This window comes from Erythranthe guttata, chromosome 13, assembly GCF_056151865.1.
Source record: "Erythranthe guttata isolate IM_541 chromosome 13, IM_541, whole genome shotgun sequence".
In the NCBI taxonomy this organism is placed as follows: Eukaryota; Viridiplantae; Streptophyta; class Magnoliopsida; order Lamiales; family Phrymaceae; genus Erythranthe; species Erythranthe guttata.
In genome coordinates this window covers 19,166,736-19,179,011 of record NC_142545.1, presented here as the reverse complement: position 1 = coordinate 19,179,011, position 12,276 = coordinate 19,166,736, and the positions used below count along the sequence as shown (strand labels likewise).

Genomic DNA, 12,276 nt, shown 5'->3' with positions numbered 1-12,276 from the left:
CAATTTTGGAGGGGTGATATTGTCATTTAGGCCCGGATGGGATGATGTCATGCATCTAAATTCTCCATGAAAATCAAAGAACCAGGTATATTGAACATTAATAATCCAACAAATACTCAAAAAATGTAAAAATAATCCCAATTTTAAGGATAAAAAGAATGAAATAAAGATAAAACCCAAAACAATAATGAACAAAAGAATAGGAAGCCAAAAAAGAATATCAATGGAATAAAAGAATCTTGAAAATCACCATGTCTCTGAAAACTGAAATCATCATCAGAAAGAAGCCTTCTTGACCTTGTACCGATAGAAGAGCTTCTTCTTCTTGCCGGAGCAGTTGTGTACAGTTAGGACTATTTTCCCTGCTTCATTGTTCTTGAATACCTTGCGAACTGCCTCTTCATCGGCCGACATCTTCTTTTCTTTCTGAATAATCATCGTATACGAACTCTCGTCTGCCGGCACAAATTCCTCTGTGTAATTCACTTCCCACCCCACTACTACTACGTCCCATATGAACGTTGTTCCACTCTGTAAATTCATTTCAAAATTAACAATAATTCAAGTTAATCTTTTTATGTATGTATGTGTATACCTCTGGTGTTGGGATTTCGATGGTTTCGATTTTTCCAGGCTTGATCACAACCTCTGTAGCTTCACCATCAGTGGCCGAGAAGTCGAACTCGTTCTCTCTCTTGATTCCACCATACTTTATTGGGATCTCTTGGATAGGAATATACCTACAAGGAATATCATATTAAATCACAATTTCTTACACTAAATTTGGTGACAATTTAAAAAAAAAAAAATCCTTACTTGAGCAGAGTCTCGGTAACTTTGGATGGTCGAGCGAAGACGAGCTTGCTTCTGGTTCTTTGAGTCAAGAAAGGAGATAATATGGAGTGAAATGCAAAATACCAGAATGGTACATTAATGAATATCTGCAACCAAAAAAAAAAAAGAATTAGCACCAAAACTATAATTTCAATTAAAAACACGAAGAAGAAGAGGCTCACGTTTTTCGCGACGAATTCAGGATAATTGTCCTGGAGAAGTGCGACAGCTTTGTTCACCGCGGCCCGAACTTCCTTCTTCGACGGGCCTTTCGAATTCTTGAGATCATTTACTTGAACAAGCGAGTTGATGCCATCCGGCTTGAAATCGACTTCCAGGACACCTTTCTCCATAAGCTGAACCCTCCACCTCAAGAACTGCTCTCTCTTCTCCTCTGTCGCAACTGTTTTCTCGTACATCTCTTCATTGTCCAAAACTCCGAATATGTTGTAGCAAATGGGGTGGCCCTCTTTATCAGTACCGCTCATGTACGCGACCGAGTCGAGTTCGGTGCCGAATTCTTCGCCCAGGATCGAGTCTGTTCCGAATTCTTTCCTCCATTGGAGCGTTTTCTCGAGCATCTGATAGGCATCGTTTACTTTGAACTCCCTTGCCCTCAGAAACTTCAAGAGCACAACATTAGTACCCTCGTTTCCTTTACTAGGCAGAAGGGGCACCCCCCAAATTGATATATCTTTATCAACAACTTCAACAGTTTCTTCGGCTGCCACGTCAGCTTTCGTCTCTTCTTTGCATTCTTCTGGTTTTTCTGCTTCCTTCTTCTCGCACTCTTCTTCAATGGCGGCTTTCTCCTCCTCTACCTTGATCTCTTCACAAGATGGCTTCTCTGCTTCCTTCTCGCACACTTCTTCAATGGCGGATTTCTCCTCCTCTTTCTTGATCTCTTCAGAAGATTGCTTTTTGGGTGCCTCCTTCTTCTTGAAAAGCGTGTTTCCGAGAATGGCTTCTTCAAGCTTGGTTTTCAGATCGTTTAACGCTTTCTTCTCGTGATCTTTCAGATCGGAGAGAAAATTGCTCTCTTCTCTGTAGGAAGAGCTTTTCTCCACAACATTGGATTCATCTGATTTCTCACACTTCACTTCTTCTTCCGCCGCCGTCTCCGCCACTTCCGCCACCACCTTCGAAGGCTCCTCAGCCACTTGCACCGTCTCAGCTTTAACCTCAACAGTCATGCTTTCTAACTTTCTTCACAATCACAAAAAAAATCAAAACTTGTTAGAGAGAGAACAAGACAAGAAATCAAAATTCTAGAGAGAGAAACAAAAAATAAATTAAAACCTACTATGTGTAATTGCTTTGCTTTTGCTTTGTGCCTGTGATTTTTCTTTAGGGTTTTGCAAGTGTGTGTTGTGTGTGAGAGAAGAGAAGGCAACGGCTATATATACATATAAATATATAGTAGTGTATATATATATTTTGTGAAGGGAAGGCAAAAAAAGGAGAAGACCCCACAACGGTCATTTATTTGTTGTCATCCCATGTTAGATAGCCGTTAAGATTCTTTTTTTTTTAATAATTTGTGATAGCCTGTACTTTACAGCAAATATTTGTTTGTCAAAATCAATTCAAATACTGTGATTAATGATTGATTTTGCGGCTGTCGTATTTAAATAGTAACCCCCAATCTGTCATTAGCACATACTTATTTAAATTGTACGAAATCAATTGCAGTTTTTAATTTTAATGCAATAAATCAAATTCATATACTACATGTTTAACTAGTTGCTAATTCTCATAATATTGGTATTAGTAGATATGAACTGTTCCTATTTCTGACACAGTTGTCAAATGAATATTATTATTTTGTGACGCCTGTCAGAGGAATTGGTCAATCATAATTAATTAATTATTATTCTTTTTTTTTTTCTTTTTCCTTTTTGAGGGAGCAGAGCAATAGTTGGTTTTCACTTTTGGGCTGGTGACCCTTAATTTGGGCTTTTAAATTAAATTAGGCCCAATTATTATAGGGTTTCAATAATTGGGCTTTAACAGTCCCACATCTGATATAAAGTCCTTTTGGGTTTGAAAATTAACCAAATAATAAAAACGCTAATAGATATTATTACAAATTTAGTTAAAAGCTGGAAAGAGTAATAATTACAAAACTGAAAGGACTAAAATGTAATATCCAACATTATTGATTAGTCGTAAGCTATTTTTGTAGGAATTAAGACAATGACTTATTTCATTTAATATTCAAATTAATGTATATTTAGTTGACTACCACATGGATTAGAATCACTAAAACTTGCGTGCACGATATAGTTTCTACCCAATATTTCAACTATAAAATACAAATATATACTTATTGAGATTTATATTTAGTGGGTTGTTCAGGTTCCTTTGAATTTTTATCGAGTTTGCAAAATTGTGTTTGAGATTGGTTCGATGAGCAACCAAGTCAAGCTCGATGGCTCGAACGAGTTGATCTAATCGAGCTGGACTCGACTCAGTAGCTTGATTGCTTGCACATAATATTCTATATTTCTTTCTAATTGATCGAGTTCGAGTTCCAGCTCGAGCAAATTACCAAACGTGTCTTGCATGGTAACCTAATTAAAACATGCAATCTAATTCTTGAATCTATAACGAAACATTTATTATTCCTTCATCACAACGGCAAATGGCAAGACAAAATACAATACAAACATACAAAATAATATTAATTAATCAATAACAATTAAAATAAAATCACATTATTCATGACACAAACAAATTTATTTAGTACTAAAGAAGCTAGCCTTCTAATGTTGCAGTGCCTATCAACGAAATCGAGTATCCAATTTCTTCGATCAAGACGAGTACAAAGACGGGACGCTTTGCTCGTTTCTGAAAAAGTTAGACGGATCAACTTTAGTCTTCACATGAACCAATCGTTTGAAATTGTTCTTAAAGTATTTCAACCCCCAAACGCTAGCTTGTGCGTAGCTCGTATTCCCTGCGTTATTAATCCCTAAATCGAGATCCCGGTAATTGAAATAAGCCGCCCTTGGAGATTTCGACACATAAGTCGCCATGTAACCGTAAAGTCGCCTCATCCAGTTGACATGCTTTTCTGCTTCTTGATTCCCTTGCGAAGCCCATGAAACCCCATAATGGATCATGAAAATGTTACCCGATCGATGTGGGAACGGAGTTTCGGATTCGGAGAAACTACTCAACATGCCTCCGTAGGGACTAAACTGCAATTCAGCCCGATTTTCGGCTTCTTCGTGTAGGAATCTCCATATCCCTTGTAGCCCATCTACTGGAATTGGTTCTGTAACATAGTCTGATTTGCCCTTGAAAAACACAGTACTAGGTGTTGTTCGATTCAGCAAAATATCCAGGGGCTGATTTTGTAGACCTGCAAAAAAGAGTATGGATTCGATCCAGCTCATTTCCGTACAATCTTTCTCCACTAACCCTAGCTCTGGAAATTGCTGTTTCATCAATGGCAGAAGATCCTGAACTCCACCTAGGTACAAGGTTGTGAAAGAAGCGATAACTGTCCTGTTTCCGGTGACCGGAGATGTAACGCTTCTCAAGAAGAGTCTGAGCAGAAGATTGTCGTCGGCCTTGTCGGCGATGTACTGCCACCTGTGCACTAGCTGGGTTGCGTTTTGTTCGGAAGTTCTTGTGACGTTGAAAACCGTCACGGTTTCCGGGACGGTGACTAGGTTTACTTTGAAGGCGAGGACAATCCCGAAGCTGGTACCTCCGCCGCCTCTGATGGCCCAGAAAAGATCCTCCCCCATTGACCGGCGGTCGAATATTTTGCCGTCGGCGTTCATTACTTTGGCGTCGACGACGTTGTCGGCGGCGATGGCGTGCTTGCGTGACATCATGCCGTACCCTCCGCCGCTGAAGTGGCCGCCGACGCCGACGGTGGGGCAAACTCCGGCGGTGAAAGCTAGGGTCCTGCTTCTCTGGGCGAGGGTGTGGTAGAGCTGGCCGAGGGTGGCGCCGACTTGAACCCAGGCGGTTTTCTCGTCGGCGGAGATTGTTACCGTGCGTAGGTTTCTAAGGTCAACGACGACGAAGGGGTTGTTCCGGGAAGTGGAGGAAAGGCCTTCGTAGTCATGGCCGCCGCTTCTGACTCTGATCTGCAATCCGAGTTTCTTGGAGCAGTGAATCGCCGCCCGGATTTCGTGGTCGTAGAAAGGGGTGAAGATGAGAAGAGGCCTGTTCGGAGTGGTTGAACCTGGCCGGAGGTTTTGTGTAAGGAGAAGAGATGCATACGTGGCATTACTGGGGCTGTAAATCGCATCTGTTGCAGAGTTTGAGCTTTGTAACTGAACGGTGAGGCATTCAAGAAAATCATGATTGTTGTTGTTGTGAGTTGAAGAAGATCCAAACCCTAAAAGTGTTGTGGAGAACAACACTAGTACTAGGGCTGATGTAATGTAATTACTAGGTGACGTCATTTTTCTTTCCTGGTTTTTGTGTTTCTGTGTGTTTATTAATTTAATGGAGGCTAAAACCACTTGTATTTATAGTATGGTACGAGGTACTTTTCCATGTGTCTGGAAGTTTCGCCACGTTTGATTAGATTGAAAATTCAAAGCTGCATATCCATATGTTGATTCTTCACGTAAAGATATACATCTTCATTTTGTTACATGCATGGATGACTTGGATTATTCACGCAACCATAATTGACTCTGTTTGGCTTGCATTTAGGGTTTTACTTTTCTTACTTTTTTAATAACTGTATTTTTTATTTTATTTTTAAGAAACAAATGTATTTTGGGAGAAAAATTGAAAAAGAATGTGATGTTTGTTTGAATTTTAGTAATTTTAATAATAGAAAAAATATTTATCCTATTCTTTTTTTTTTTCTCTCAAAGACAATATTAAAAATTAGACAAACCTAATTTTAATTAGCTGGGGAAAAAATAATATTAAAATAAGTACAAACAAATCCAATGTTTTGAGCCGCCGCGAGTGGTCCGTATTGGAGGAAGGCCACAAAAGTCTCCGGTAGGCGACACGTGTTTAAAATAAAAAATAAAATAATAATTGAATTAAATAATTAACCACAAGCTTGAATTTATCCATTATCCTTGTAATTATTTTCCTCAAAATTAAATCAAGTCTCTGGATAAATATCCACGATAGATTTAATGTGAATTATGCGACTTTGAAAAATCAAAAAACCTAGAACAATTGCGACTTTCGTGCATGCATGCAAATTGGCATATCCAGTTCTAATAATTAACATTAATAATATACAAATATATTGGAAAAAGAAAAGGTTGAAAAACGAACATGACTTCGCTTAAATTTCTTCAAGAATAATATAATATAACGCAGAAGAAAATAATTTTGAAGGAGGAAAATTAAATAAAATGGGAACAAGTTTAGTTTTCAAAAGAAATTTAATGTTCATGAAATTAATCAACATGATTAATTCAAACCTGGAGTTCCCACAATATAATGTTAATTAATTCATGCTTCTAACATTATAAATAGAACACAACAATTCTTCCCAAAAGAAAACACACACATACAAATAATTATCATCTCTTAATTATTAATCATGAAAACTCCAAGCATTTCTACTCTTTCACTCATTCTTTTCGTTATCTTTTCGTGCTCGTGTGCATCGGTTTCTGCCGATGGACACGAAGATTTTCTCGAATGTTTGTCCGAAGAATTCCATAACTACCCCTCGATTTCCAACGTTACTTACACCCCAATCAACAACTCGTCTTCTTATTCGTCCATCCTTCGATTCTCGATCCAAAACCTAAGATTCACTTCCGAGTCCACCCCGAAACCGCTAGTGATTATAACCCCCGAACACGAATCTCAAATCCCACCTATAATCCACTGTGCGAAAGACAGCGAAGTTCAGATCAGAACTCGAAGTGGGGGCCACGATTACGAGGGTTTGTCCTATGTTTCGCCAGTCCCGTTTATCATCCTCGATTTGATCAACTTCAGCGAAATAACAGTCGATGTCGAGAACAAAACTGCATGGGTTGAATCCGGTTCAACCATTGGCTCTTTGTATTACAGGATTGCAGAGAAAAGCCCGGTTCTAGGGTTTCCTGCTGGTGTTTGCCCTACCGTCGGAGTTGGCGGCCATTTCAGTGGAGGCGGCTACGGTAATTTGCTGAGGAAATACGGCCTGGCTGCAGATAACGTAATCGATGCTCGACTAATCGATGTTAACGGCAGGATTCTCGATAGACAATCGATGGGGGAGGATCTTTTCTGGGCGATTAGAGGCGGTGGAGGCGCAAGCTTCGGTGTGATTCTTGCATGGAAGGTACAACTCGTGGATGTACCAGAAAGAGTTACTGTTTTCACCGTGCAGAAAACTTTGGAGCAAAACGCGTCTCAATTGATCCACCGATGGCAATACGTTGCGTCGAAATTCGACGAGGATTTGTTCATCAGAATCATTGTCGCCAGGGCTAATAGTTCCTCCAGCCAAACTGGAGGAAACAACGTAACTCTCCGTGCTTCGTTTAACTCAATTTTCTTAGGCGGTGTCGACAGGTTGCTTCCTATGATGCAAGAAAGTTTCCCCGAGTTGGGTTTGGTGAGAGAAGACTGTACGGAAATGAGTTGGATCGAATCCATACTTTATTTCGCCGGTTTCCCTATCGAAAATCGTGAAGTTTTGCTTAACAGGACTCAGCCTAATGTACGATACTTCAAAGCGAAATCAGATTACGTGCAGACACCGATCCCTGAATTTGCGCTTGAAGGAATCTGGAAACTGTTTTTCGAAGCGGAAGCCGACGAGGCGGAGGTGATATTGAGCCCGTACGGTGGAAGAATGGATGAAATTCCGGAATCTTCGATTCCGTTCCCACACAGGGCGGGAAATTTGTACAAAATCCAGCATTTGGTGTACTGGCAAAAGGAAGAAGATCAAAACTCCGGCAGGTACATAAGCTGGATAAGGAGGTTGTACAGTTACGTGGCGCCGTACGTTTCCAGGTTTCCGAGGGCGGCGTATATAAATTACAGGGATCTCGACATTGGAGTGAACAGGAATGAAGGGAGAACAAGTTACGCAGAGGCAAGTGTTTGGGGGATGAAATATTTCAAGGGCAATTTCGAGCGTCTTGTTCGGGTGAAAACAATGGTTGATCCACGGAATTTCTTCAGGAACGAACAGAGCATTCCGTCCCTTCGTGAGGAGATCGAAGACTGATAGATCATAACATGCATGCCACACGCGCGCGCGTGGATTCTCACGTTTGCAAACCTACTACTATAGATAATGCATTTTTACTATTTGTTTGATTTTTATTTCTTGTATTTGGGTGTGAATAAGCTTTTAAGGCATTATTGTAGTATTTAATTTCTTTGATTTGATTATTTGATATTGTAACAATAAAAATAATGATTATTCTATGGTTTATTCCGTTTTATGTACTTATAATAAATAATTGTTTGATTGGTGGAAATCACATTTACTGTGTTTGCAAATATACTTGAGTTTTGAAAATATATTATAAGTTTTTTTTCCTACCTCGTTAAATTCAGATTTTGAGTAGAGTTGAAAATTGGAAATAAGAAATAAAAATAAAAATCCAATTGACTGAAAGAGAGACGATTCATGCAATTGAAAGAATGGAATTTTGTAACAAATCATTAAAATTAGAGTTAATACAACATAAATTTTCAAAATACATAATTGACAAAGAATAAAAAGAATAAAAATAAAGGATTCTAAACAAGTTATAATAGCAATTAATTGTCAACATAAGAAGAAAAATGAAAGAATATTTCGAACAGTTATCTTAATTGTTACCCTATGCTGCACGGACACGGATACGTGAACACGGCGATACGCGGATACGGACACGGTGATACGACATTTCCAAAAAACTAGGATACGGACACGTGGGGGATACGCGTAAATATAAAAAATATAGGGGTATATTTATAAATAATAAAAATATAGGGGTACATTTATAAATTGGAAAAAATATGTATAAGTCCTCATCGCATAACAGAACCGCTCGCCCTTGTTGCTCGTGTTCTTTGTCGCCGTCGCATGCTAGACTTTTGGAGTTTTGGGTGGACTCACAAAGAAAACAGAGGAAATGTGTATTACAGAGAATAGAAAATGCGCATTTTTTTTATTAGGACTTTCTCTTAAAACGTAAGAGAAGTGTCCCAACTTTTTTAAAATTGTGGACACTGCCCGACACGGGTGTCCTACTTTTAGCGAAATTACGACACGTCCCGACACGGGTGTCCTACTTTTAGCGAAATTACGACACGTCCCGACACGGGTGTCCGAGAAGTGTCCGGGTGTATCCGAGTGTCCAGGTGTCGGATACGGGACTCTTCACCTTCTAGAAGTGTATGTGCAGCATAGTTGTTACCCCGTCTTTAGTTAGGTATTTTCGACGACGACTTGGAATATAGGGACGGAATACTCTGCTCGTTTCTGAAGAAGTTTGTCGGATCCACCTTAGTTTTTATCTGCACCAACCTTTTGAATTTGTTCTTGAAGTACTTGAGCCCCCAAACACTAGCCTGCGCATAGCTCGTAATTGTTTTGCCATCTCCGTTATTATTTACTCCCAAATCGAGGTCTCGATAATTCATATACGAAGCTCTCGGAGACTTTGAAACGTAGGGAGTCATGTAATCGTGAAGTTTCCTCGACCAACTTATCGATCTTTCGGATGCAACTGCCCCACTCTCTTCCCAATAAGCCAATTGTTGAATTTTGTACAGATTCCCCGCTCTATGTGGGAACGGCAGTGCGGTTTCCGATATTTCCTTCATCTTTCCACCGTACGGAACTACTAACAACTCTCCCATGTTTGCTTCTCTCTCGAGCAACAGTTTCCACATTCCTTCAAACCCTTCGATCGAGATCGGTTCCTGCACGTAGTCTAGTTTTGCTTTGAAGAAATACCTTGTTATTGGAAGCGTGCTCCGAATTTCAGGGTTTCTGCTTGTTACGACTTCCGGCGAAACTTGTATCGAATATCCGCCGAAGAAAAGTGCCGATTGCATCCAACTCACTTCCGTGCAATCTTCCCTTCTTACGCCCAATTCCGGAAAGCTCTGATCCAACAATGGCAGTAGTTTGTCGACCCCACCGAGATACACTGAATTGAAGTTGGCTTGAATAGTTTTGCCACCACCAGCAGCTCCAATCGAATTCACCGGTCCAATAGAAATCGAAAGCAGTATATCTTCATCAAGATTCGGAGCAATATATTGCCATTTATGAACTAGCTGAGTTGCATTCTGCTCTAGGGTTCTTCCAACCGAAAATATGGTTAGGGTTTCCGGAACCGTAACCAACTTCAGTTTCCATGCAGTTATAACACCGAAGCTAGAGCCACCGCCACCTCTAATGGCCCAGAAAAGATCCTCTCCCATCGATTTTCTATCGAGAATCCTTCCATTAACGTCGATTATACGAGCATCGATAATGTTATCGGCAGCAAGGCCGAATTTCCTCAGCATTGGGCCGTACCCTCCACCGCTAAAGAGACCGCCAACTCCGACAGTGGGGCATGCACCTGCCGGAAAAGCGAGCGTCTTACTTGTCTGGCTGATTCGATAGTAAAGCTGCCCGATTATGGCACCTGCTCCAACCCATGCAGTTTGTTGGTCAACGTCGATGTTGACTTCACTGAAATTGAACAAATCGAGGACGACAAATGGGACTTGAGATGTATACGAAAGACCCTCGTAGTCATGGCCGCCACTTCGAATTCTAATCTGCATGCCGTTTTCTCTGGCGCAAAGGACAATTGTCTGGATTTGAGATTCTTCGAAAGGGGTAACGATTACTTGAGGTCTTGGAGTGGAGGATGATCGAAATCGAAGGCTACGTACGGAAGATAGTAAAATCGATAGATACGAAGCGTCGTTAGGAGTATAAACAACACTGGAAGAAATTCCAGTATTGTTTGGCAAATGAAGGGACAAGCATTGTAGAAAATCATTTTGAGGCGGAATGTGGGACGATTGAGCATCGCAAGAATTCGACGAAAGGATCATAGATACGATCATAAGAATCAAAAGAAAGGAATTTAGAGATTTCATTGTTAAGATATTAATTTGCAATATTGTATGTATGTGTGCTGATTGAAATAAGAATGAGAATTGAGAGGAATGAGAGCTACTATTTATAACCACATATATATTATGGTAAAGAATTGGTGAATTTGTCAATTCAAAGTTGTCTTTTGTCGTATGAATTAATTAGGAGGGTTTGAAGACTTTCCTTTTTCATGGCATAAACGCTGTTGACTTTTCAGTTTTCAAGCATCGCGTTTTTAGGTCTTCCTTTGAATTGGTCTTTTTTTTTATTAGAAACTGTTTCTAATAAAAAAAATAGGGTTTTGAATTTTGTAAATCTTTTTAATTATTTGGGCCGGACTGTATAGTGCTTTGGGGCCTAATGCTTTATTGGGTCATTAGCCCAAAAGAATATCTGTTTGGTGCTTTTTTTTTTTTTTTTTTTTTTTTGAAAAATGAGCTTATAAATTGAATTAAAACGTCTGCCATATAAAATTAATTTTATCTCTAAATATATATGAAGCTAAAATAAATGATGAAGTTAATTTAGTGCGAGGGTGAACAATATTATCACTAGTAGAAAATTTATTTTTTACTACGAATTTTTTTGCTACGGTAAGAAACCGTAATAAAAGGTATTTTTTACTACAAAACAATTTTGAAGTCGTTGTAAATACTATGATTTACCGTAGCAAAAAAAAATTGATACGGCCATTTACCATAGCAAAGTTTTCGTCACGCCCGTATATGCTACGAGACAAATTCGTAGCAAATGCGGAGCAAAAGTCTTTTTAGTACGAATTTGATACCTTTCGCTACAGTTAATGATCGTAGTAAAAAGACATTTTTCTACTAGTGTATGAAGACTGATCCGTCAAACTTTTTTCAAAAACGAGCAAAGTATTCCACGTCTTGATTGTTGATAACAAAGGATCGATTTCGTAGCTGGTTCATATATGCTGAATAAAATGTTTGCCTCGTGAATAATTAATGTAATTATTATTAAATTATTGATGATTAATGACCTGCATGCAGAAACTTCTCGATGTATATATTCCCTACATGTTTGGTCCCATTCCAGACAGCTCAATGATGTAATAATTCATCATGCGAGAAAAACGTGGTGTACTACTAGTTAGGTACGGTCCTGCTCTGGTATTCAACATGAGTACTAGAATTAGGGTTAAGGTGGCATCAGGGGATTGTTTTGTACAAAATTTACTTTGTCACTACTTCTGCCATAGTTGAAACCTAAGCATGCATGGCACCATTCGGTTCAACTCGAAATGGTGCAACCACTCCCATTCGGCTCAACTCGAAATGGTGCAACCATTCAAATGTACATTTTTTGCTCCAAAGGACACTACTTTTCGAACCTTATAAATAGACCCTAACTTTCCCAGAATTCCTCACTTCAATCCG

General features: G+C 39.4%; 3 protein-coding genes and 1 pseudogene across 3 annotated transcripts; 1 reads left to right on the top strand and 3 right to left on the bottom strand.

Annotated features, from left to right (window-relative positions):
- Nucleotides 1–69: 69 nt before the first annotated feature.
- Nucleotides 70–2,239, bottom strand: LOC105948823 (Sec14p-like phosphatidylinositol transfer family protein). Its single transcript, XM_012972056.2, has 5 exons — nt 2,138–2,239; nt 1,017–2,040; nt 817–941; nt 596–740; nt 70–531 (listed from the first exon to the last, which is right to left on the bottom strand). The coding sequence occupies exons 2-5, from the start codon at nt 2,025–2,027 to the stop codon at nt 277–279; spliced, it is 1,536 nt and encodes a 511-aa protein (XP_012827510.2). The 5' UTR covers nt 2,028–2,040; nt 2,138–2,239; the 3' UTR covers nt 70–276.
- A 1,193-nt stretch (nt 2,240–3,432) lies between these two features.
- Nucleotides 3,433–5,308, bottom strand: LOC105948725 (berberine bridge enzyme-like 18). The gene has a single exon (XM_012971954.2). The coding sequence runs from the start codon at nt 5,259–5,261 to the stop codon at nt 3,648–3,650; it is 1,614 nt and encodes a 537-aa protein (XP_012827408.2). The 5' UTR covers nt 5,262–5,308; the 3' UTR covers nt 3,433–3,647.
- Nucleotides 5,309–6,303: 995 nt separating this feature from the next.
- LOC105948904 (berberine bridge enzyme-like 18) lies at nt 6,304–8,286 on the top strand. The gene has a single exon (XM_012972164.2). It carries the CDS (start codon nt 6,377–6,379, stop codon nt 8,006–8,008), a length of 1,632 nt encoding a protein of 543 aa, XP_012827618.2. The 5' UTR covers nt 6,304–6,376; the 3' UTR covers nt 8,009–8,286.
- Nucleotides 8,287–9,194: 908 nt separating this feature from the next.
- LOC148766119 (tetrahydroberberine oxidase pseudogene) lies at nt 9,195–10,927 on the bottom strand (annotated as a pseudogene).
- Between the last annotated feature and the right edge of the window lie 1,349 nt (nt 10,928–12,276).